Source organism: Dendrobates tinctorius, unplaced genomic scaffold, assembly GCF_039654945.1.
Source record: "Dendrobates tinctorius isolate UK_male_01 unplaced genomic scaffold, ASM3965494v1 ptg000157l, whole genome shotgun sequence".
Lineage (NCBI taxonomy): Eukaryota > Metazoa > Chordata > Amphibia > Anura > Dendrobatidae > Dendrobates > Dendrobates tinctorius.
The window spans coordinates 13,526,184-13,551,622 of record NW_027361824.1 but is presented as its reverse complement, the minus strand read 5'-3'; the positions used below and the strand labels follow the sequence as shown (position 1 = coordinate 13,551,622).

The window sequence follows — 25,439 nt, the reverse complement described above, 5'->3', positions numbered from 1 at the left end:
TGTTCCTATGAACTCTACTTGTACAGCAGACAGCTGTATCCTGCTTCGGGGACTCCTTGCTACCAAGTCCCGGCTCACTCACGTTGCTGTTGTGCCCCCAAGTCTTGTGTGGAAATAGAGTGGTGACAACTTCTATTCCTCCGGTGTCTGCTGCAGGACCATTAGTATCCATACAACCTCGGGGACCGGACCCCGGCCTTGCGCTGTGAACTTGGGAAGGGTTCTGCTCTAACCCTAATCCTCAGTCCTCCTCTTCTCCTTACGTTCCGTTCAAATCTATCTTTCTTATAAAGAGTCAGGCTTTCCATCAATGTTTCTTTCCTGTGCCAGCAGACCCAGGTCACTGAGGTCCGCTGCAGCACTTCCCTCATCCATTCCTCTCCGGGGATCTTCTCTCTCCTTCCGACCCCGTCAGCCTCACTGGCCGACTGCCTGAGTCAGACTCCCTAAATCCTAAACTCTTCCCAACCTTTTGGTGCAGACAAAGCTCCACCCACCTCCCAGCACTCTTCGTGTTCCAAGCAGGGAGCCACCAAAGGGTGCTTTGCTACACTACTATGTTGTGTGGGATGCAGGTGTTGAAGTGTGGTCAGGTGTCTCCACCTTACCTGGATGGTGGGGCACCACACCTCAGGAGGAGGTGCAGTACCTCTGTGGCGACTGAACCCTCAGGGGCGCCACACCTCCTCTACCCCCCGGTAGCTACGCTACTGCCTGCAGTCATCAGGAGAAGCCATCTCCAGATTCTGGGACAGATGGAGAAGAAAAGGAATGAGAATGTCTACAAGAAAATGTTGTCTGTGTCTCTCTTTATTTACATAGACTGATAAATAGATATTGGGGACCTATCTCAAAAACTGGAGATATATTGTAAGGACAGATGGATGGACAGATGGATGGATGGATGGATGAAGGGAGAGACAGATGGATGGATGGATGGAGGGACGGACAGATGGATGGATGAAGGGAGAGACAGATGGATGGATGAAGGGAGAGACAGATGGATGGATGAAGGGAGAGACAGATGGATGGATGAAGGGAGAGACAGATGGATGGATGAAGGGAGAGACAGATGGATGGATGAAGGGAGAGACAGATGGATGGATGAAGGGAGAGACAGATGGATGGATGAAGGGAGAGACAGATGGATGGATGAAGGGAGAGACAGATGGATGGATGAAGGGAGAGACAGATGGATGGATGAAGGGAGAGACAGATGGATGGATGAAGGGAGAGACAGATGGATGGATGAAGGGAGAGACAGATGGATGGATGAAGGGAGAGACAGATGGATGGATGAAGGGAGAGACAGATGGATGGATGAAGGGAGAGACAGATAGATGGATGGACAGATGGAGGGACAGATGGAGGGACAGATGGAGGGACAGATGGAGGGACAGATGGAGGGACAGATGGAGGGACAGATGGAGGGACAGATGGAGGGACAGATGGAGGGACAGATGGACGGATGGACAGATGGAGGGACAGATGGACGGATGGACAGATGGAGGGACAGATGGAGGGACAGATGGAGGGACAGATGGAGGGACAGATGGAGGGACAGATGGAGGGACAGATGGAGGGACAGATGGAGGGACAGATGGAGGGACAGATGGATGGAGGGACAGATGGATAGAGGGACAGATGGATAGAGGGACAGATGGATAGAGGGACAGATGGATAGAGGGACAGATGGATAGAGGGACAGATGGATAGAGGGACAGATGGATAGAGGGACAGATGGATGGAGGGACAGATGGATGGAGGGACAGATGGATGGAGGGACAGATGGATGGAGGGACAGATGGATGGAGGGACAGATGGATGGAGGGACAGATGGATGGAGGGACAGATGGATGGAGGGACAGATGGATGGAGGGACAGATGGATGGAGGGACAGATGGATGGAGGGACAGATGGATGGAGGGACAGATGGATGGACGGAGGGAGGGACAGATGGATGGACGGAGGGAGGGACAGATGGATGGACGGAGGGAGGGACAGATGGATGGACGGAGGGAGGGACAGATGGATGGACGGAGGGAGGGACAGATGGATGGACGGAGGGAGGGACAGATGGATGGACGGAGGGAGGGACAGATGGATGGACGGAGGGAGGGACAGATGGATGGACGGAGGGAGGGACAGATGGATGGATGGAGGGAGGGACAGATGGATGGACGGAGGGAGGGACAGATGGATGGATGGAGGGAGGGACAGATGGATGGATGGAGGGAGGGACAGATGGATGGGTGGATGGAGGGACAGATGGATGGGTGGATGGAGGGACAGATGGATGGGTGGATGGAGGGACAGATGGATGGGTGGATGGAGGGACAGATGGATGGGTGGAGGGAGGGACAGATGGATGGGTGGAGGGAGGGACAGATGGATGGGTGGATAGAGGGACAGATGGATGGGTGGATTTTTCACAGCATTAGCTGGTGGTGACCTCCTGACTGATTTTAGTTGAGAACATGAGACAGTCTGTCATAAATAACAAGTCACTTTACTTTCTGCCATTAATCTCAGACAGCACTAAAGTCAAAGAGTGAGTTGTACAGTTGTGGTTTTCGCCCAGACTGGCAGCAGTGACAGAACACACTCCCCCTCCATTACTGATAATTTTAAGGACATCTTAGTTCTGCATTTTATAAACTGACAGTCGAGGATGTGGCTCAGACAGAAACCTCAAGCGAAGACAGTGTAAGAGGGAAACAACAGAAGATACACACAGATAAAGAAGATGATCATCAAAGACAAGTCTGGGGGTTATACTGAGTCATGGGGGTGGCACGGTGCCCAGACAAATCATATATATATGGTTTACTAGTACAAGACTTGACTATGGGTACAAACAACAGAAAAACAATATTCAGCCAGAAATCTTACAGAAGATGCTACATTGTTACTTAGTCATTATGTCTGAAGCTCCAGGACAGGCAAATCATCAGCGTACAGCAAAAGGTAGGTGCACCTGCAGGAGTCCCACCCCGCAACCTCGACGTACGTTTCGCCCTAAACAGCTTCGTCAGGAGGCATGGCTAAATGTTAGATAGGGTACCTTATATAGCTAGTAAAAATTGGACGATAGAGAGCAGCTGAACAAAAAATCGCTCAATAGCTGACAACCACATGATGTAATCAAGGGCCGCATTTGGCATATGGTCAGCTGCATTAATATGTAATTAATTACCTTAAATCGGGAGCTTTCTATAGCATTCATGTGCTGGCTGCATCAATCGACGCGTGTAGTTGTGATGCCGCGCCCCCAGCGTCGACATAGGCTACCAGCACACCATGTGATCAGGAGGAGGATATGACATCATCCTCCGGATCACTGAGGACGCCAAGTCAACACCGCAGGCCGCGACAGCACACAAACATGACGTGTCTGGTTGGACACGCTGATAGCGAGCAGCACTTCCACTGGTGGGACAGAAACTCCATGGGTACAAGAACCATTAAAGTTGGACTTCAAAGAATCACAATATATCACCATAAAAGATTGCAACAGTAAATACTAGATGTTTTTCATAATTAGTACATGCAATCCATTATATCACAAAAAATATCAAAAAACCAACATGTTGTAAAAAAATTTTTTCACAATGATATCATTGCCCATCTTTTTAGCAATCCAGACATCAGTAGGCAGCTCACAAGCATGGCGTACCTAAATAGACACGTTGGCAGCGAGCTGCCCTTCCACCGATAGGAAGCAATATACACAGGTTCCAGAACCATTATCAGCTATAAAGGATTACAATATGTCTCTATCCGAGATCACAACAGAAATTATTAAATATCATTTATAATTGACACATGCAATCCAGACTATCACAATAATATATCAAAACACCGACACACTGTAGAGTTGATCAATGTAGTCCAATATTTCATGGATATTTCCAGTAGCGATATTTGTCTCGTAATGAAATTTCTCCCATCTCTTTTGGCAATCCAAACATGAATAGGCGGCATCATCACGTCCGTCTTATAGATCATAAAGGTTTACGTAGTATCATAGCAAAGACTGAAAAGACATATATCACAATCATCGTTAGTAAAAGACACACATGTAAAAACTAAACGGAACCCTAGAAATACTTAAAAAGCGCAAAATGTGACCGCATAATAATATGTCCCATAAGGCTGAGATACAAAAAAGACTTGAAGCTGACAGATTCATGGAGCCCATGTGGGCTAACAGTGTTCAATGGGACCATCCACTTTGTTTCCAACTGCAACCGTTTCCGCTTGAGATCTCCTCCTCTTATTCCCATGTAGACGTGGAAGCGAAGCGAGACAAAACGTGGGTTACACAACTCAGTTCTGTATTTGGTGAGAAATTGGTTCCAGATTCTGAGACTCATGACACAAAAGACTTGAAGCTAAAGATCAAAGAGCTCTGGAGCAAAAGAGCAAAGGTATGGTGGAACAAGGCCACACTAGGAAATTATTTGCAAAAGGAAATTATACCTAGGGACCTTAGCATTCAATTGTTCCCCACTACAGCTCTGGATGACTCTTCCTTTTCATCTAAATGGGAGGATACACTTACTATATTGCTTCCTATCGGTGGAAGGGCAGCTCGCTGCCAACGTGTCTATTTAGGTACGCCATGCTTGTGAGCTGCCTACTGATGTCTGGATTGCTAAAAAGATGGGCAATGATATCATTGTGAAAAATTTTTTTACAATGTGTTGGTTTTTTTATATAATGGATTGTATGTACTAATTATGAAAAACATCTAGTATTTATTGTTGCAATCTTTTATGGTGACATATTGTGATTCTTTGAAGTCCAACTTTAATGGTTCTTGAACCCAGGCATTGTGTGTCCCACCAGTGGAAGTGCTGCTCGCTATCAGCGTGTCCATCCAGACGCATCATGTTTGTGCGCTGTCGCGGCCTGTGGTGGGTGTCCTGGATGCCTCAGTGATCCGGGGTATGATGTCATATCCTCCTCCTGATCACGTGGTGTGCTGGTAGCCTATGTCAACGCTGGGGGCGCGGCATCACAACTACACACGCCGATTGATGCAGCCAGCACATGTATGCTATAGAAAGCTCCTGATTTAAGGTAATTAATTACATATTAATGCAGCTGCAGCTGACCATATGCCAAATGCGGCCCTTGATTACTCTATGTGGTTGTCAGATATTGAGTGATTTCTTGTTCAGCTGCTCTCTATCATCCCATTTTTGCTAGCTGTATAAGGTACCCTATCTAACATTCAGCCATTTCTCCTGACGAAGCTGTTTAGGGTGAAACGTACGTCGAGGTTGCGGGGTGGGACTCCTGCAGGGGCATCTACCTTTTGCTGTCGGCACCATGACTTCAGGTATAACACTTCACCCTCATTAGTGGGTATGCTTAGATAATTTATTTGGGCTGTTTGTTAGACATGGGTCTGGACTGATCATTAGCCATTCAGTGGTAGTGTTATTTATACTATTATTCTATTATTATTTTACAAGGACTATGCAGTCCAGACATGTGTACTTTTGACTAATACTGGTGCCTAAGGTTCTATGTAACTGGAATAGAGGTGGTATATTTAGACACTTATATTGTTAAAGCACCTTCTATAATATATAGTCAGTTGCTGATTTATTTGACCCTTCAGCCATTTCTAGGTGTTCATCGTTCAGTGAGTCCCTCATGGGTTCTGTGTTGAGCTTTCACGCTGTGTATCAATTCTCACAAAAAAAAATATTTTTCTGTTATGACTTGTTATCATAGACATTGTCAGTATTTTACTAAATAAATTTTGTATTGAATCAAAAAATCTTTTATGGTGATCTCATTTCTATATAGTTATATCTATTTAATAGAATATGTGCTCACATTTTGGTTGTATGTTATACACGATTCTGTTTATGAAGCTAAAGCTTCAATTTTAGAGGATTAGCTTGTTGGTGCAAAAAATCATCAGCGGAGCTTGCCCCAAGTTCAACCCAACATATTTATCCATTTATTAGCAATGTGTAAGGGTATGTGCACACTTTGCGGTTTCTGCTGCGTTTCCGCAGCGTTTTTGGCTCTGCAGAAACGCAGCAGATTCTGCTGCGTTGTACAGTACCTTTATTTCCTATGGAAATCAAAAAAAGCTGTGCACATGCTGCGTTTTTTTCCGCGCGGTTTTGCTGCGGTTTACAATCCGCAGCATGTCAATTGTTTGGTGCAGAAACGCTGCGGTTTTACACCTCATCCATTATGAGGTGTAAAACCGCAGGGCAAAACCGCAGAAAAAACGCAGATAATCCGCAGAAAAACCGCAGCACTTTGTCCTGCGGATTTCCTGCGGTTTTCTCTACAAAATCCGCAGAGACTAAAAACTACGTGTGCACATACCCTAAAGTACCCGATATTTCCAGTAAAACCACAGCAGATACACATCAGTAACTGGTACAAGAAAGTCGTCACACTTCTAACAAAGCGTCAGACAAAAAAGATGAAATTCTTGACAGTGGAAAAAAAATAGAAACTTATTTCTACCTAGTAGATTCATACAGAATGTCCCCAGATAGTGGCAGACCTCCAAAATGAGAGAGTTCTCTAAAAAGTCACCGATCTCCCATAATGACAGCCAGGATTCCCCCCTGTATAATAGTCATACACCTCCCATAATATCATCCTGGGTGTTCTCATAGACAGTGATAATCAGAGACCTATCCTAATAGCTAGAGTTCCTCCAAAAATAGTGACAGCCTGAGACCTTCACAGGTTTTCCTTATGAGTTGGCATATGAAGCAGGACTCACAGGCTTCTCTTTGAGTGGATGGAGGAAGCATGACTCACAAACTTATTCTATAAGTGGGTGGAGGAAGCATGACTCACAGGCTTTCTGTATAAGCGAGTGGGAAGCCTAGTAGAGAGCCTGTGAGTGGAGGAAGCAGAACTCACAGATTGTCTCTATAAGTGGGAGGAGGAAGCAGGACTCACAGGCTTTCTCTATAAGTGGGAGGAGGAAGCAGGAAGGACTCACAGGCTTTCTCTATATGTGGGTGGAGGAAGCAGGACTTGCAGGCTTTCTCTATAAGTGGGTGGAGGAAGCAGGACTCACAAGCTTTCTGTATAAGCGAGTGGGAAGTCTAGTAGAGAAAGCCTGTGAGTGGAGGAAGCAGAACTCACAGATTGTCTCTATAAGTGGGAGGAGGAAGCAGGACTCACAGGCTTTCTCTATAAGTGGGTGGAGGAAGCATGACTCACAGGCTTTCTGTATAAGCGAGTGGGAAGTCTAGTAGAGAAAGCCTGTGAGTGGAGGAAGCAGAACTCACAGATTGTCTCTATAAGTGGAAGGAGGAAGCAGGACTCACAGGCTATCTCTATAAGTGGGAGGAGGAAGCAGGAAGGACTCACAGGCTTTCTCTATATGTGGGTGGAGGAAGCAGGACTTGCAGGCTTTCTCTATAAGTGGGTGGAGGAAGCAGGATTCACAGACTTTCTCTATAAGTGGGTGGAGGAAGCGGGATTCACAGACTTTCTCTATAAGTGGGCGGAGGAAGCAGGACTCACAGGATTTCTCTATAAGTGGTCGAGGGAAGCAGGACTCACAGGCTTTGTCTATGACATCATGCAACAAGGAAATAACCTTTTGTTGAACATGAAGTAATTAGTTAAATATCAGAAACCCCTCCCCGAGCTTTGCCCGTCCACAGATATGTTAGTTGCCTACCTGAGGGCATTAGGGGTTATAAAAAGACACTTATGCACATTTTTCCTGACCCTCCCCAGTGTCATTGGCTTCCATATAATAACAGATGGCTCCGGCAGCTTCTCCGGTCACCCTGAGATTCATCTCATGACGGAATATTCCAAGCCAGCTCTGTAATTAGCACAAACCATCAGGATCAAACATTGCCCTCATTTCACATTGCAGCTTCTTATAGGTAATAGACAAAGCTCTGGCTTTGATTTTATTTTTCCTTTGCTATAACCCGATGAGGACTTGTTTTTCACTGGACGAATTGAATTACACCAATCACTTTACAATATAAATGTACTGAAAATCAGGAAAATAATTCTAATTGCGGTGAAATGATGAAAAATTGCAATTTCCTCATTTTCGGGGGGGGGGGGGGCTGTTTTTATTGCTTTAATTAATTCAGTAAAAGAAGCCTGCAGCCACGATTCTCGGGGTCTGTACGATTTCGGGGATAACAAACTTGTATCGTTTATTTTTATTTAAGTGGTGAAGAAAAAAAACAAAACATTTTCTCCATCGATGATCTATGTGATGTCTTGTGACAGGAGGAGATTTTTATTAATTATACTTTGGATTACACGGGATGTTTTGATCACTTTCTTTGGCATTATTGGGGGTAGATGTAGTAACTGAAAAGGGCAAATTGGTGCTTTAATTTTTTTTAGAACTTTTAAACCCTTTCTTAATTTTTATACCCATAAGGGGACTATTATGGGGGCACCATGTCTGCCTCTCCTATAAGAGCACTGTAGCTGGCACTATTATGGGGGCACCATGTCTGCCTCTCCTATGGGAGCACTGTAGCTGTCACTATTATGGGGGCACCATGTCTGCATCTCCTATAGAAGGAGTGTAGGTGGCACTATTATGGGGGCCTCTCCTATAGAAGGAGTGTAGGTGACACTATTATGGGGGGCACCATATCTGCCTCTCCTATAAGAGCACTGTAGTGCACTGTAGAGCACTATGGTGCACTATTATGGGGGCACCATGTCTGCCTCTCCTATAGGAGCACTGTAGCTGGCACTATTATGGGGGCACCATGTCTGCCTCTCCTATAGGAGCACTGTAGCTGTCACTATTATGGGGGCACCATGTCTGCCTCTCCTATAAGAGCACTGTAGCTGTCACTATTATGGGCGCACCATGTCTGCATCTCCTATAGAAGGAGTGTAGGTGGCACTATTATGGGGGCCTCTCCTATAGAAGGAGTATAGGTGGCACTATTATGGGGGCACTCTTTTGGGGGAAATATGGCGGTTGTTGAGGGGGGCTCGAGGTGCTAATTTTGCTAAACATGCCTTTATATCAGGGTTGTCTGTGACAACTACAATCCTTACATCCTCCGTCCCCCAAAATATCAGCTGCAGAAAATAGAAATGTCCTGCGCTCTACAGACTGCAGCAGCCATAGAACGGCATCTCATAGATATATGAAGAGTTGTTACATAAAGCTACTGATAACCACAAGGGAGATGTCCATCATCTGCTCCAAAGATGAACACACCGACGCCACATCTGCTCCATAAATATCTCTCTGGCCAATGATGGTGGAGGAACAAACATGACACCCCTCCATAGAGACAACACAGACATGAGAAGTGTCCACGGGGGCCAAAGAAAAGTAAAGTACTAGAAGAGAGAGGGATAGAGAAAGAGGGGAAAGATGGCGAAAGGAGAGAGGGAAAAAGAGATCAAAAACAAAGAGAAAAAAGTGGAAGACAGAGGACGGAGAGACAAAGGGAGATGAGAATGGAAAGAGAAAAGGCGGAGAGAGAAATATAGAAAGAGAGAGAGAGAGATGACGGCGAATAGAGACTGGAAGAGACAGAGAAAGACGGAGAGAGAAAGAGAGAAGGGAAAATAAGAGAGAAAAAGAAAAACAGGGTGAGAGAGAAGAATAATGAAAGAGAACGGGAGAGAAAAAGAAAAGGGAAAATAAAGAGGAGATGGTAGAGAAAGTGGGAGACGGAGGATGGAGAGACAAAGGGAGATGAGAATGGAAAGAGAAAAGAGGAGGAGAAAGAAATGTAAAAAAGAGGGCGAGATGAAGGAGAATAGAGACAGAGAGTGACAGGGAGAGACAGAAAGTGGGAGAGATAAAAAAAGAGAAGGTAAATTAAAGAGGAGATGGTAGAGAAAGAGGAGAAAAAGAGAAACAGGAGGGAAAATAAAGAGAGGGGAGAGGAAAAGAAAACAGAGGGCGAGAGAGAAGAATGAAAGAGAACAGGAGAGAAAAAAAGAAGGGAAACTAAAGAGGCGAGAGATGGGGACAGAGGAAGGAAAATAAAGTAATAAGGGGTGATACAAAGAAAGAGAGGGAGAAAAAAAAAGAGGGAAAGCCGAGACAGAAAGTGGAAGGGAGAAAAAAAGAGAATAGAGAGGTGAGAGGAAAGAAGAAAGAAAGGAGGGTAAATAGAAATATAGAGAATGGTAAGATGAAGAAATAGAGGAGAGAGTAAAAGAGCGAAGGGAAAACAGAGGTGGTGGGAGAGAGAGAGAAAAGTGCGAGAGGTGGGAAAGAGAGAGAGAGCAAGAGAGGGAAGGACCGGGAAAGAAAGAAAAAGTGAGGGAGAAGAGAAGGTTTTCTCACCATTCAGAAGACAAAGTGTGAAGTTACATATTCATGGCAGGAGGAAGATGTCAGTGACACCACGGGGCTCGGGGACGCCGTTTTATACCCATTTTGGTTACATCAGTTTTATATATCTGAGCCATACAATGGACCAAACATAACAACATAGTTAACAACTATGGCGCAGTCAGCAGAAGGTTATATATCCATCCAGCTGCTCCACATATACTGCAACCTAAACTCATAATGTGGAGTCTGCACTAAGGGTCTCTGTAGAATCTGTCAGTAACCTGAACAGCGCCACCTAGGACACCTGTCAGGGTCTGCGTCACTTTGGGACTGAGGTCTGATTTATTTTTGGGTCTCATTCATTTGAGTAGTAATCCTTTAAAGAATTCATCCTAATTAAAGTTATGGCCGATAACTTCTGAGTAGTCCCTCACCAAATTGTCAACCCTTAAAGGAACAGGCAAGCATATAGCATACACAGGCCTTCAATAGGCTACAAATGGTTCATCAATCTTACAAACATGTTGGATCCTCTGCTGGGTAAAATGGTGAGTTCAGGTTTCTGTGGATCAAGTCACCAAAACCGCACATTCTCACCATGGGTTATAATTTACAGTCAGAATTACCTAGAAAATTTACATCAAAGTAACTCAAGTAGAGCAGAGCTAGTACCTGCAGCAGAGCCGACCCTCGCAGGACAGTATTAAGATTATTTACAGCGGGTTTGTCTCAAGATTTCACAATGCAAATTGCATACATTATAAAATAGATCCTTCAGATATGATGAGGATGGTGCACTGACTTTCCACCCACCCAGCCTGATTAACAGCTCCTTGGTGTCCCTACTACTACTACTGAATCTCTTCCCAACTGGCCTGATTGACAGCTTCACACTGTTCCTCCTCCCTGCTGCCGAGAATTCTCCATCTACCTAGCATGATTGGCAGATCCTAAATGTTCCACCTCCCTGCTCCTTTTCCATGTCCACCTATTTAGCCTGATTGACAGATCGTCAATGTCCCTCGTTCCTGCTACTGCTGAATCTCTGCCCACCTAGCGTGATTGACAGCTCCTCTTCCCTGTTACTGCTTATTCTACACCCACCTAGCCAGATCCTCAGTGTCCCTCATCTATGCTGCTGCTAAATCTCAACCCATGTAGCCTCATTCACAGCTGTTTCTCCTCCCTGCAGCTGAAGAATTTATCTAAATAGCCTTGCTGGCAGCTTCTAACTGTTTCACCTTTAAGCTCCTTCTAAAAGTTGTTACTTTGCCTGATTGACAGCTCCTCAATGTCCCTTCCTTCTGCTGTTAAATCTCTGATCAGCTAACCAATGTCCCTCCTACCTGCTTTTGTTGAATCTCTACCCATCTAACATTACTGACTGCTCTTAAATGTCCATCCTCCCTGCTACTACTGAATCTCCACCCATATAACCTTGCTGACTGCTCCTCAGAGTCCCTCCTCCCTGCTGCTACTGAATCTTCACTAAACAAACCGTACTGACTGCTCCTTTGTGTCCCCTCTGCTTCTCAATTGCCGAAAATCTAACCTTACTGACACAATTTCCTTCCTCTCTGCTGCTGCTAAATCTCCACCCATCTATCCTTACTGACTGCTCCTCTTTGTCTCTCCTCCCTGCTGCTGAATCTCCACTCATTTAACATTACTGACAGCTCTTCAATTTCTTTGCTCTCTGCTGCTACATCTCCACTCATCTAATCTTACTGACTGCTCCTCATTGTCCCTCCTTTCTGCTGCTGAATCTCCATCCATTTAACCTTACTGACAGCTCCTCAATATCTTTCATCTCTGCTGCTTCTACATCTCCACTCATCTAATCTTACTGACTGCTCCTCATTGCACCCCCTCTCTGCTGCTGAATATCCACCCATCTAACCTTACTGACATCTACTCAATATCTTTCCTCCCTGCTGCTACATCTCCCCTCATCTAATCTTACAGACTGCTCCTCACTGTCCCCCCTCTCTGCTGCTGAATCTGCACCCATCTAACCTTACTGACAGCTCCTCAATATATTTCCTTTCTGCTGCTGATACATCTCCACTCATCTAATCTTACTGACTGCTCCTCAGTGTCCCACCTCCCTGTTACTGCTGAATCTCCACCCATCAAACCTTACTGGCTGCTCCTCATTGACCCTCCTCTCTGCTGCTGAATCTCCACCCATCAAACATTACTGGCTGCTCCTCATTGACCCATCTCTCTGCTGCTGAATCTCCACCCATCTAACCTTACTGACCTCTCCTCAATATCTTTCATCTCTGCTGCTGCTACTTCTCCACTTGTCTAATCTTACTGATGGCTCCTAAGTGTCTCTCCTCCCTGCTGCTGAATCTCCACCCATCTAACCTTACTGACTGCTCCTCAATGGCCCTTCTCAGTGCTGCTAAATCTCCGCCCATCTAACCTTACTGACTGCTCTTCAGTGTTCAACCTCCCTACTTCTGCTGAATCTCCACTAATGTAACCTTACTGACTGCTCTTTAGTGTTCCACCTCGATGCTACTGCTGAATCTCCACCAATCTACCCTTACTAACTGATCCTCAGTGTCCCTGCTACCGCTGACTTTCCACCAATCTATCTTTACTGACTGATCCTCAGTATAACTCCTCCCTGCTACTGAATCTCCATCCATCTAACCTCACTGGCTGCTCCTCAATGTACCTCCTCTCTGCTGCTGTTGAATCTCCGCCTCCAGTCATAATAATTTCACATCATTAAATTAAAATGTACTCACTTCACTATTCACTAGAGATGAGCAGAATAATTCATAGGACTTCAGACCAACATACACATTTTTAGCTCACGGCTGCCTGACCAGAGTCCTGCAAATCTCCTTTTTGGGCAAATACAGAATAATGTTTACTTTTTAAATTCTACAATTTACTATTTCTGGATGTATTTAAAAAGAGTCAATCAACATACTTGTACCTGTTTAATGAACATAGGGAAGTAGAACCTTCCTCTGAATACATAGACATACGACATCCTAGTAAAGTTAAAGAATAGGTTTAGAAGAAAAATACCGATGGAAAAAAATGGTAAAAATTAATAAGAACAAAACAAAGCTACAATAGACACATAAATAAATGAATTTTTTATTGAATAAAAGTTATCTAATATTAAAAACATAGACATGTTAGGTATCTCCAAACTCAGGGAGACATGTACAATAAAGTTACTTTGTCAATTATGATGAGGACGACGTGGGAAAAGGAAGAAGAAGCTGCACAGAACATTGCAGACCTGGACTAAATGGGCAGCAGATACAGTATATACAGGGGAGGGGAACTGGGAAGCAGCAGAGTTGTGTTCCCCTTTCCCTTCAGTCCTAGCTGTGCCCCGGATACAGTTTCTAGGGCACATTATATAAATACACCATACGACGATTATTTACTGAGATCAGGGGCTGAAAACATTCTTATATAACATTATAACACTCTGTAATCAGGAATCTTAGTAACTTGAAGTTTATGGACAAACATAAACTAATTTCACTTTTTTTTTTTTTACAACTTGGGAGCAAGTATCCATTCCCTTTTTTCTAGACAGTACTTTTCTCTTTTATTCCAGTGTAATCACATTGGATATTGGAGGTGAATTCACCTGTATGTAGAAGAAAACATCACGTAAAAAAAAGATAAAAAACACATATATAACAAAGAGACTGTAAAAAGAAAACTGTCTGGTACAATTGTTATGTTTCCATGGAACTGAAATCCCCGGAATGCTTCTAGGAATGAATAGAGCGCGGCACCTGAGCAGCCACCTTTCCATTCTTCATGGCCAGAATTTTCTGTCGGTTTATGTAGGATTGCTTTTGCACAAGTAAATGTAGTTTTTGAATATTTTTAATTCTCATTTTTGGGGAGGACGGAGACCGGATTTTACTGTTTTTTTTACCATATCAACTTTGTCAGTTTTTGTCTACTTTGGATTTTTTTTTTGTTTTCTATATACCTTATTTTATTTTTTAATTTGAACTAGGGAATTGATATTGTGATTGGTTCATTTGGATAACACACTGTAATACCTTTTGTATCGCAGTGTATTAGGCCTGTCACTGTTTTACTAGTTTACAAAAGACTAATGCGTCCTGCCTATATGACAGATCTACCGCTCTGGTGTTTCCCCTGGTATCTAGCCTGTACCGCTCTGGTGTATCACCCGGTATCCTCCCACACTGTCTCCCCCAGTGTCCCCCTGTATCACTCTGGTGTCCCCTTGTACTTCCCAACTGTACTGTTCCGGTGTCTCACCCGGTGTCCCCTCTGTACGCTCCAGTGTCCCCCCCAGTATTTCCCCACTGTATTGTTCTGGTGTCTCATGTGGTATCTTACTATATTGTCTCCCCCCGAAGTCCCCACTGCACTGCACCAGTGTCCACTTGTACTTCCCCTCTGTATCGCTACGGTGTCTCCCCCCCTGTATCGCTCCAGTGTCCCCTTGTACTTTCCCACTGTATTGTTCCAGCGTCTCACCCGGTATCCTACCACACTGTCTTCCCAGTGTCCCCCCTGTATCGCTCCAGTGTCCCCTTGTACTTCCCCATTGTATTGCTCCGGTGTCCCTCCCGGTATCCTACCACAATGTCTCTCCAGTCTCCCCCCTGACTGTTACACCGCTCCGTCATACTCACCCAGCCTCCGCTCCCACACCACAGCCGGCCTCCGCTCCCACGCCGCAGCCTCTCTCCACCCGACGGCCACGGCAGTCACCTCTGACGGGCTCACGGCCGACGCCATCCCTGCATGCAATGCGCATGCGCCAAAGGCCGCGCCTCCCTGCTGCTTCTTGTGCTCCGGCTGTGCCCTGACCCGGAAGCACCTTCGGACCCTGAGGGAGGCGCCTGATTGTTGTGTTACCTTGCATACTGGGCCCTGCTTCCTCCTGTGCTCTCTACAGTCTCTCGGTGCCGTCCTCAGTGTTTCCCGCAGCAGCCTCGCAGCCTGTCTTCCGTGTTCGCTAACTTATTCTCAGTCCTGCTCCAGTGTTCCTCTTTCCTCCGTCTCCTGCCTCCGGTGTTCCTGCTCCAGTCCTGTGTCCGGTGTTCCTGTTCCATCCTGTTCCAGTCCTGCCATCCTACTCCAGTCCTGCCTCCGGTGTTCCTGTTCCAGTCCTGCCGTCTTACTCCAGTCCTGCCTCCGGTGTTCCTGTTCCAGTCCTGCTGTCCTACTCCAGTCCTGCCTCCGGTGTTCCTGTTCCAGTCCTGCTGTCCTACTCCAGTCCTGCGTCCGGTATTCCTGTTCCATCCTGTTCCAGTCCTGCCGTCTTACTCCAGTCCTGCCTCCGGTGTTCCTGTTCCAGTCCTGCTGTCCTACTCCAGTCCTGCCTCCGGTGTCCTGTTGCATCCTGTTCCAGTCCTGCCGTCCTACTCCAGTCCTGCCTCCGGTGTTCCTGTTCCAGTCCTGCCGTCCTACACTTCAGTCCCACTGTCCTATTCCAGTCCATCCTGAGCCGCCCCTCTCGGTACCGGCTACCGTGGTACTCGATCGCCTGGGCCTGCTCCTAACGGTCCCTGTATAGGGGTCGGTTCCACCTGGCAGCTCGCCCGGGGCCCCTCGGTGCGACGGTCCAGAGGGTGCACTCCTGGAGATTCCGGCTCCTGACCACCCACACTGACACTGTACTGCTCCAGTGTCCCCTTGTACTTCCCCTCTGTATTGTTCCGGTGTCTCTCCCAGTATCCTACCACACTGTCTCCCCCAGTGTCGCCCCTGTACGGCTTCAGTATCCCCTTGTACTTCCCCTCTGTATTGTTCCGGTGTCTCTCCCAGGATCCTCCCGCACTGTCTCCCCGGTGTCCCCCCGTATCGCTCCAGTGTCCCCTTGTACTTTCCCATTATATTGTTCCGGTGTCTCACCCGGTATCCTACCACACTGTCTCCCCAGTGTCCCCCCTGTACGGCTCCAGTATCCCCTTGTACTTCCCCTCTGTATTGTTCCGGTGTCTCTCCCAGGATCCTCCCGCACTGTCTCCCCGGTGTCCCCCCGTATCGCTCCAGTGTCCCCTTGTACTTTCCCATTATATTGTTCCGGTGTCTCACCCGGTATCCTACCACACTGTCTCCCCCAGTGTCCCCCCTGTACGGCTCCAGTATCCCCTTGTACTTCCCCTCTGTATTGTTCCGGTGTCTCTCCCAGGATCCTCCCGCACTGTCTCCCCGGTGTCCCCCCGTATCGCTCCAGTGTCCCCTTGTACTTTCCCATTATATTGTTCCGGTGTCTCACCCGGTATCCTACCGCACTGTCTCCCCCAGTGTCCCCCCTGTACGGCTCCAGTATCCCCTTGTACTTCCCCTCTGTATTGTTCCGGTGTCTCTCCCACTTTCCTACCACACTGTCTCCCCCAGTGTCCCCCCTGTACTGCTCCAGTGTCCCCTTGTACTTCCCCTCTGTATTGTTCCGGTGTCTCTCCCAGGATCCTCCCGCACTGTCTCCCCAGTGACCCCCGTATCGCTCCAGTGTCCCCTTGTACTTTCCCATTATATTGTTCCGGTGTCTCACCCGGTATCCTACCACACTGTCTCCCCAGTGTCCCCCCGTATCGCTCCAGTGTCCCCTTGTACTTTCCCATTATATTGTTCCGGTGTCTCACCCGGTATCCTACCACACTGTCTCCCCCAGTGTCCCCCCCTGTATCGCTCCAGTGTCCCCTTGTACTTCCTCTCTGCATTGCCCCGGTATCCTCCCACACTTTCTCCCCCGATGGCCCCCCATGTATCGCTCTGGTGTCCCCTTGTACTACCCCCTAGTATCTCTCCAGTGTCTCACCCATCCTCCCATATGGTTCCTGTGTCTCCTCCGGTGTCCCTCATATACTGCTCCAGTGTATCTCCCAATTTATCCCCGGTACCTTTCCTGTGTCTCACCGAATAGTCAGTCCCCTGTAGGACATGGAAACCATTGGCATCCTGCACTTATGTGTTAGCGGCACCAATATTCTTGCATCGGGAGCTTCCTTTATCTGATGAACCACTTAAGTCCCACGGTCAGGATGAACTGTGGCATCTAAGGGGGTGAGTAGCCAGGATAGGCGCTAACTCCAATCCAGGTGATTGTATAACGGCATTATCAGTCCGGTGAATGAGACAGACACAGCTCATGATGCTTTACCGTCCCCATTCCGCAGATTTACGTGTACGTTTACGGACATTAATGCTGTAAATTCAGTTTTCTTGTGCTTCCAAAAAGAAATGTAAAGATCTATTAACAATACACTGGCCAGGGAATGGATTCATCAGTGACATTTGGCCCTTTTGGGGGTGAGTCCTGGGTGTTATCGAAGAGACCCAAGTGGTATATGGAGACTTATTTACAGGCGATGCTTCATAGGAAAAAAAAAAGGATAAAAAGATGAACTCCTATCAGTTATATAATCATCCGTCTCCATTTCCGGATTGGTTGTGGCTCGGATATTTGGTTTTCTTCTCCTGGAGGAGTGTGAACGTGCACCTGGCTCCTCATGGATCAGAGACGCTTTATATAATAAGCCTTCTTACATGTTATTTGCTTCCGGCAGGAACGCCCGAGGTCGCTCCTGTGTGCCATCATTTACCAGAGAGGAATCCATGGATCGGTTGCTGATACGGAAAGAACTCAGCCTCTTAAAGTTGCCTGGAGAATAAGGGATCTGTAGTCTAGCCCGTTGGGATGGGACGACGGCGTCTTCGTTGCTCAGCCAGGGCGTTCGATTTAACCCCACGTGCTTCTCATCTTCATTTGAAAACACCGGGTTATCAATTCCTGAAATTACGAATGATGTAGGTGTTAGTTTTGCAAAAAGTTTCCTTAATTTGTGCGAATAGTGACAATGCATTTGAATTAAGAGTGATAGAGGGGGAGGAGGTGAGCTGTGATACCACCTATTGCGCATGGTGGATCCTGTGTTATCTACTGTATATAGAGGTGTTATCAGTAATTATACAGGAGGAGGAGGTGAGCTGTGACATCACCTATTGTGAATGGTGGATCCAGTGTTATCTACTGTATATAGAGATGTTATCAGTCATTGTACAGGAGGAGGAGGTGAGCTGTGACATCACCTATTGTGAATGGTGGATCCTGTGTTATCTACTGTATATAGAGGTGTTATCAGTCACTGTACAGGAGGGGGAGGTGAGCTGTGACATCACCTATTGTGAATGGTGGATCCTGTTATCTACTTTATATAGAGGCATTATCTGTAATTATACAGGAGGAGGTGAACTGTGACATCACCTATTGTGAATGGTGGATCTTGCTATCTACTTTATATAGAGGTATTAGCCGTAATTATACAGGAGGAGGTGAGCTGTGACATCACCTATTGTGAATGGTGGATCCTGTTATCTACTTTATATAGAGGTATTAGCCGTAATTATACAGGAGGAGGTGAGCTGTGACATCACCTATTGTGAATGGTGGATCCTGTTATCTACTCTATATAGAGGTATTAGCCGTAATTATACAGGAGGAGGTGAGCTGTGACATCACCTATTGTGCATGGTAGATCCTGTGTTACCTGCTGTATATAGAGGTGTTATCAGTCATTGTACAAGAGGAGATGAGCTGTGGAATCACCTATTGTGAATGGTGGATCCTGTATTAATATCTACTGTATATAGAGGTGTTATCAGTCATTGTACAGGAGGAGGAGGTGAGCTGTGACATCACCTATTGTGAATGGTGGATCCTGTGTTATCTACTGTATATAGAGGTGTTATCAGTCATTGTACAAGAGGAGGAGGTGAGCTGTGACATCACCTATTGTGAATGGTGGATCCAGTGTTAGTTATCTACTGTATATAGATATTATGGGGCTCGTGAGGGACCTAGTACGGAGCAGCACCTTTCCCTTAACCCCCTTCCACACAGCATTCTAATGTCAATGGTATCTGCCTCCTGAGTTGTATACAATGATGGTTTGGGAGTTGTTAGTTCTTTCTTCCACCATTCAGCTTTTGTGTCTCTGCTCAGCAGACGCGATAACATCTCTAGATCGCACCTGCTGTCCATAACCTCAGTTCACATGCTGCACTGACAAATACAGCACATTCAGGGGAATGGGGAGAGGGGAGTTGTTTTTTATATTTTGGCAGTCATTATTTGCAGAGGCTGTGGGGGGAATCATACTGTATGGAGGTCTGTGGATCCAGCCTACTGTGTGGGGAACTGTGGGGGCATCATACTGTGTGACGGGGGGGTTCTGTGGGGATAAATTATGTGGGGAAATTCACAGTGGAGTATTATATTGTGTGTAGGGGGGTATTTATCATACTGTATGGAGGGTTATGCAGGCCATCATACTGTATGGGGGTCTGTGGGGCTATCCTACTGTGTGGGGAACTGTGGAGGCATCATACTGTGTGACGGGGGGGTTCTGTGGGGATATATAATGTGGGGAAATTCACTGTGGAGTATTATATTGTGTGTAGGGGGGTATTTATCATACTGTATGGAGGGTTATGCAGGCCATCATACCGTATGGAGGGTTATGCAGGCCATCATACTGTATGGGGGTCTGTGGGGCTATCCTACTGTGTGGGGAACTGTGGAGGCATCATACTGTGTGACGGGGTTCTGTGGGGGGAAATTGTGTGGGAGAATTCAAAGTGGGGAGTCGTATTGGGTGTGAAGGGTATTTATCATACTGTATGGAGAGTTAGGAAGGCCATCATACTCTTTGGAGGGCTGTAGGTGCCATAATACTGTATAGTGGGCTATGGGATCATCATACTGTATAGGGTCCTGTAGGGGCCATCACATTTTATGGAGGGATGTAGGGCTATCATTCTGTGTAGGGGCCAAAATACTGTATGGAAGTCCATTATACTGTGTGGGGGACTGTTGGGGCATCATACTGTATAGTGGGATATGGGACCATTATACTGTATGGAGGGCTGTAGGGGCTATTATACTATATATGGGCCTGTAGGGGCCATCATACCTTATGGAAGGCAATGGGACCATTATACTATGTGGGGGACTGTAGGGGCTTTCCTACTGTGTAGGGGACTGTGGAGGCATCATACTATGTGTGGGGGGAGTTCTGCAGGGATATACTGTGTGGAGGATTTCACTCTGGGATATCATATTGTGTTTGGAGGCATTTATACTAACAAAAAGCAGTTGGGAAGTCGAGAGTATATGCAAAATATTACATAAAAAAAACCCTATTAAAGTATATATTTTTATTTGAACAGCACAAATAAACATTTCACTTAATACACCAAAAACAACTGGCACACAATACCCTATAAGATGTACAATACATGACCAAGGAAATGAGGGCACGCCAAGAGACGAGCACAACTCAAAATATAATATGATGTGATTTGCTTTCCCTGTAATGGATACACCCTACAAAATGCCCTACCTAGCTGCAGAGGTTGGCACCCTAAAGAAAAGATGCAGGATAGGCGCATCCGCTCACCAATGACTATACACGGGAAACCCTATAGTATCCTAGTAGTCAAAAAATGTGAACTGGGTACACATCCCATCCATGATCTATTTCTATAATTGCCTTGTAATGTTTTCACTTCCTGTTCTGTCCAGAGGACAGAGGAGGAAGTTCACCGACCGCCATATTGGGACACCCAGGTGATGGTGTCTCAATGTGGAAACTGCTGCTGGTACCAACCTATTGTGCAGTACCACCAGCGGAACACCGCCGCACCACACACACACACACTCTCACACTCAGACACACACTCAGACTCACACACTCACGCAGCCTCTTGCGTGGTACCACCAGCGGAACACCGTCGCACTGCGCCTGCATGAATTCTGCGCAGGCGCAGTGAATCATTCGGCTGATCCCAGCAGCAGATGCGCGACGTGTCTACAGGCAGAGGAAGCCGGTCACATTAAGGGGCGTTTCCCATGAATGAAAGTTCATTTTAAAAATTGTCTGTGTCTGACCGTGTACAGAACATGCTACAGCTCATGGGCAGGGGAGGAAGCAAAAGACAATACTGACATTACAGCAGGAGATCACAGAGGATTTATTTTGTGATGTAAAATATTTCACTGACTGTTTTTAAACAATATTTTACCTCACAAATGCATCCTCTGCGATCTCCTGCTGTAATGTCAGTATTGTCTTTTGCTTCCTCCCCTGCCCAGGAGATGCGGTATGCTCTGTACACGGTCAGACACAGGGGTGAGAGAGACAGAGCACAGGGGGGAGACAGCTCAAAAGGGACAGCACATGAGGGGAGAACACAGCACAGGAAGGAGAGAGACAGCAGACAAGGGGGATAGCACATGGGGTAGACAGGTCAAAGAAGAGATCACAGACGGGAGAAGTCAGCACATGTGGAAAGAGAGTGAATAGGTGGGTGAGCACATGGGGGGAGAGATTCTCAATGCTGCAAAGCCTGCCGCCATCGTGACATTACCGCCCTCCCGATGTGATAGCAACCGGCCTCCATCTAGTAGGTATATATCTGCCACAAGCACCAGTGAGGTCATCACCCCAAAACCAGATGTATAAACCCCATACAGCTAGCAATCTGTAAATGTTGACGCATTTCGCCATACATGGTTCATCGGGAGGTTTTATTGACAGTCCATAAGTCCGGACACTGACACCAGCATGTGGGGGGCATTTATCATACTGTATGGGGGCTGTGGAAGGGATTTCTTTTTGGATGAGAACACAAAGGGGCATCAGTAGGGGCATTATTTCTGTGTACATTCCACAATACATGTACCTCTCCCTGTGTTTAAAAGTTGGGAGGTGCACCAAATTCCCTTTAAATAATTCTTTGCATGGGCCTTCAATAATAATGCATAGAAATAAAGAGTATATTACCAAGTGCTGGTTCTGTTTTTCCTCTTTCTGTTATTTTTGCTAAAAATGTGATCGTGCCATCAAGCTGGTTATCATACTCCGCAGTATCCTCCGGACCTAGGTCCATTTCTGAAAAGAAGAAATGTAGAATAAACTTACAATTCCAGGGTTGTACAGTGTTACCCTGTGCTAGAATAGTCAGATATGTTCTCACATCATACACTTGAAGGAGAAGAAATCTGAAATATTGATGAAAAAAGTTTTTCATACATTTATACAAATTGCTGCATTCTCTTTGCATAGTAGGTGGCTTAGTTACTATGGCATCTGCAGGAAGCCAAAAGCTGGCACTCCTGGAAGGCAGAATATACCAGGCTGTATATGTGACGACAGCCCAGCGCTCATGGGGACCCACCAAGGCACGGGGCTATGAACTGTGGCCCATCCAGCTCTGCAAGATATGACCAGGTAGGGCAGGCTGGGGTGGGGTAGTCTCCAAGAGATCTACAGTGGTGCTGCAGGACTAGTGACAGATCTCAGCTACTTCAGATGCAACTAGACTTGAAGAGTATCATGCGGTCCATAGTCTCAAATTGTTCAAAAGCGAGCAAAAGAGTTAAGCTTGTCAACATTTAAGTGTTTGATACCACCAATTACGACCTGCAACAATCAGCTTATACTGCCCCTCCATGTCTTTGTAAGTAACCACCAAGCTTATTGTTCCACTCTGTGTTTGTAACCACCAAGCTTATAGTGCCACTCCGTAACCACCAAGCCTATTATACCATATCATGTGTTTGTAACCACCAAGCTTATAGTGCCACTCTATGTGTTTGTGACTACTAAGCTTATTGTGCCCCTCTATTTGTTTGTAACTACTAAGCTTATTGTGCCACTCTATGTGTTTGTAACTACTAAGCTTATTGTGCCCCTCTATTTGTTTGTAACTACTAAGCTTATTGTGCCACTCTGTGTTTGCAACTACTAAGCTTATTGTGCCACTCGGTGTTTGTAACTACTAAGCTTATTGTGCCCCTCTATTTGTTTGTAACTACTAAGCTTATTGTGCCACTCTATTTGTTTGTAACTACTAAGCTTATTGTGCCACTCTATTTGTTTGTAACTACTAAGCTTATTGTGCCACTCTATTTGTTTGTAACTACTAAGCTTATTGTGCCACTCTATTTGTTTGTAACCACCAAGCCTATTGCACTATTCCATGTGTTTGTAACCACCAAGCTTATAGTGCCACCCCATGTGTTTGTGACCACCACTGTGTTTGTAACCACCCAGCCAATTGTACCACTCCATGTGTTTGTAACCACTAAGCTTATTATGCCATTCTATGTGTTTGTAACCACCAAGCCTATTGTACCCCTCCATGTATTTGTAACCACCAATCTTATAGTGCCACTCCATGTGTTTGTAACCACCAAGCCAATTGTACCACTCCATGTGTTTGTAACTACCACATGAACTGTTGGTGTCACTGAGAAAAATCTGTCACGGAAATAAGGAGCAGACGGAAAAGCTGTAGGTCTGCAGCAGTTCAAGCTGCACATCAATAGCAGGAATGCATGGGTGCTAATGTCTGCCATAGATCTTGTAGCATAATACATATCAAAATTGCAAAATATAAATCTGACACGTGTAGACAATCTCTTAGCTGCAAATCCAAATCAACTCCACACTATGTGACCCTAGCCTCGTGAATTAAGGAAAGGAAACTATATTATAAGTTATAATAAATAAACTGTAGTAAAACAATAACTATAATGCAATATAATTAGAAAAATAGGAAGTAACATTTATCCATGTTTACCAGGTATGTGGTTTTCATGAGGAATACTCCCATTCTGTAGCATTGCCGTACTGCTGCTTCTCTAGAAAAGGAATAAAGATATAACGTTTCTGTTGAATATGCTTACTCGTTACAGATGGGAAATATGGCTGTCATGCTAAATTGTACATTTATAGTAAAAAAATAGAATAGAACATTCAATAAATATAACAGATGCTGTAGATGTAAAGTCTGTGTAACTCTATCACATAGCTGGTTGTCCTGCTGCTCTTGGCATAGATATGACACTACACTGTTCCTGTCTGCCTAAGCTCTGTCTGCTTTCCACACTACTCTCTCTTAGTGTTAGAGAGCAGCAGGGAGATAACCATCGAAATCTTCAGGAAGGGAAGATTTCATAGGTTGAAACATATCAGATTGTAGATAGAGAGGAAAATACATGAGGAGGAAGAGGGAATAACACAGATTATGTCACTGCAGCGAAAGTGAGGGTGAAATCAGACAATCCTCTGTGTCCTCTGCATCTGTGTCTGTCAGCACAAGAGAGAAGAAATCATTAATGCGCTGAAGAACGGAAAATCACACCAGGAATGAAGCTGTGCATTTACATAAGAGCTAGTAAAGGTAGCCTAGAGACACAAAATCAGCTCCATGGGCGGACGATGACTGGAGATGCGCAAATCAATTTAATGTACATCAAATTTGTGTCAAATTTTTAGAAAATTCTCATGAAATGGCGAACTAAAGCAATTTCCGATTTGATTTGTATGAATCGTCAAATATATCCCCCCAGCATTTGACACGATCTGTAGAGAAGAATGGCATGATCTTGGTGCGGCCAGGAAAGCTTCCCTATAATGCCTTGCAGCTATCACATCACATTGTATGGTATACACTATCATAGCCTGTATAAAAGCCAAGGCAAGGAACGCAGCAGCCAATTTGGGGAGAATATCTCACAGCTTAGCCAAAGCAATCACTGGCGCCATCAATCTGGGCAGTAGTGCTACCAAACTCAGGCCACAACTGGCCTCGCTTCTGGCAAGCATATTAGTGGGGAGGAAGTAGAGCGCAATGGTAACACGCTGTAATGATATTAGCATTCGGTATCAGCTTAGTAAAGTATGTAGTAACACTGGATTAGAACAAAAAGAGATATCACGAGATCTTGGTCTCTCTCTTGTGGGATCCTACTGTGCATGCCACGATCCCACAGGTTCTGGCCTAACTTTGGTAGGAAGTCAGGCCCTTTCCTGGACCTTTATTAGCACCTTTGACACTAATGCACGGCACATATCCTAAATATAATTCTGCAATAGTTTGTGAAGAAATATACACACTTGAAGAAGGTGGTGACATTGGCCCGGAGTGTGAGTATTGCAACGGTTCTTACGTGGTGAAGCATGAACTCCAGGCCGTACAAAACAGTGCCACCTCATTGGAGTAGATGATTGCCAACCAAATGTCTGACCAAGAGATCCCTCTCCACCCCTAGCAGAGCCTCCGCATCTTCAGGGGGTCATCGTTGGCCCCATTC

At 45.7% G+C, this 25,439-nt stretch overlaps 1 protein-coding gene across 3 annotated transcripts in view; it reads right to left on the bottom strand.

Annotated features, from left to right (window-relative positions):
- Positions 1-13,404: 13,404 nt before the first annotated feature.
- SLC9A3 (solute carrier family 9 member A3) overlaps positions 13,405-25,439 on the bottom strand; it is a 95,155-nt gene continuing 83,120 nt past the window's right edge. Inside the window, exons 14-17 of one of the 3 annotated variants that reach the window (XM_073548599.1) lie at positions 23,924-23,984; positions 22,123-22,230; positions 17,825-18,068; positions 13,405-13,928 (exon numbers count right to left, since the gene is read on the bottom strand). In XM_073548599.1, coding sequence (XP_073404700.1) covers positions 13,925-13,928; positions 17,825-18,068; positions 22,123-22,230; positions 23,924-23,984 — 417 coding nt within the window. In that variant the 3' untranslated portion in view covers positions 13,405-13,924. Of the gene's footprint in view, positions 18,069-22,122; positions 22,231-23,923; positions 23,985-25,439 lie in introns of all 3 variants that reach the window. The other 2 variants (XM_073548600.1, XM_073548598.1) reach the window with 2 other exon arrangements.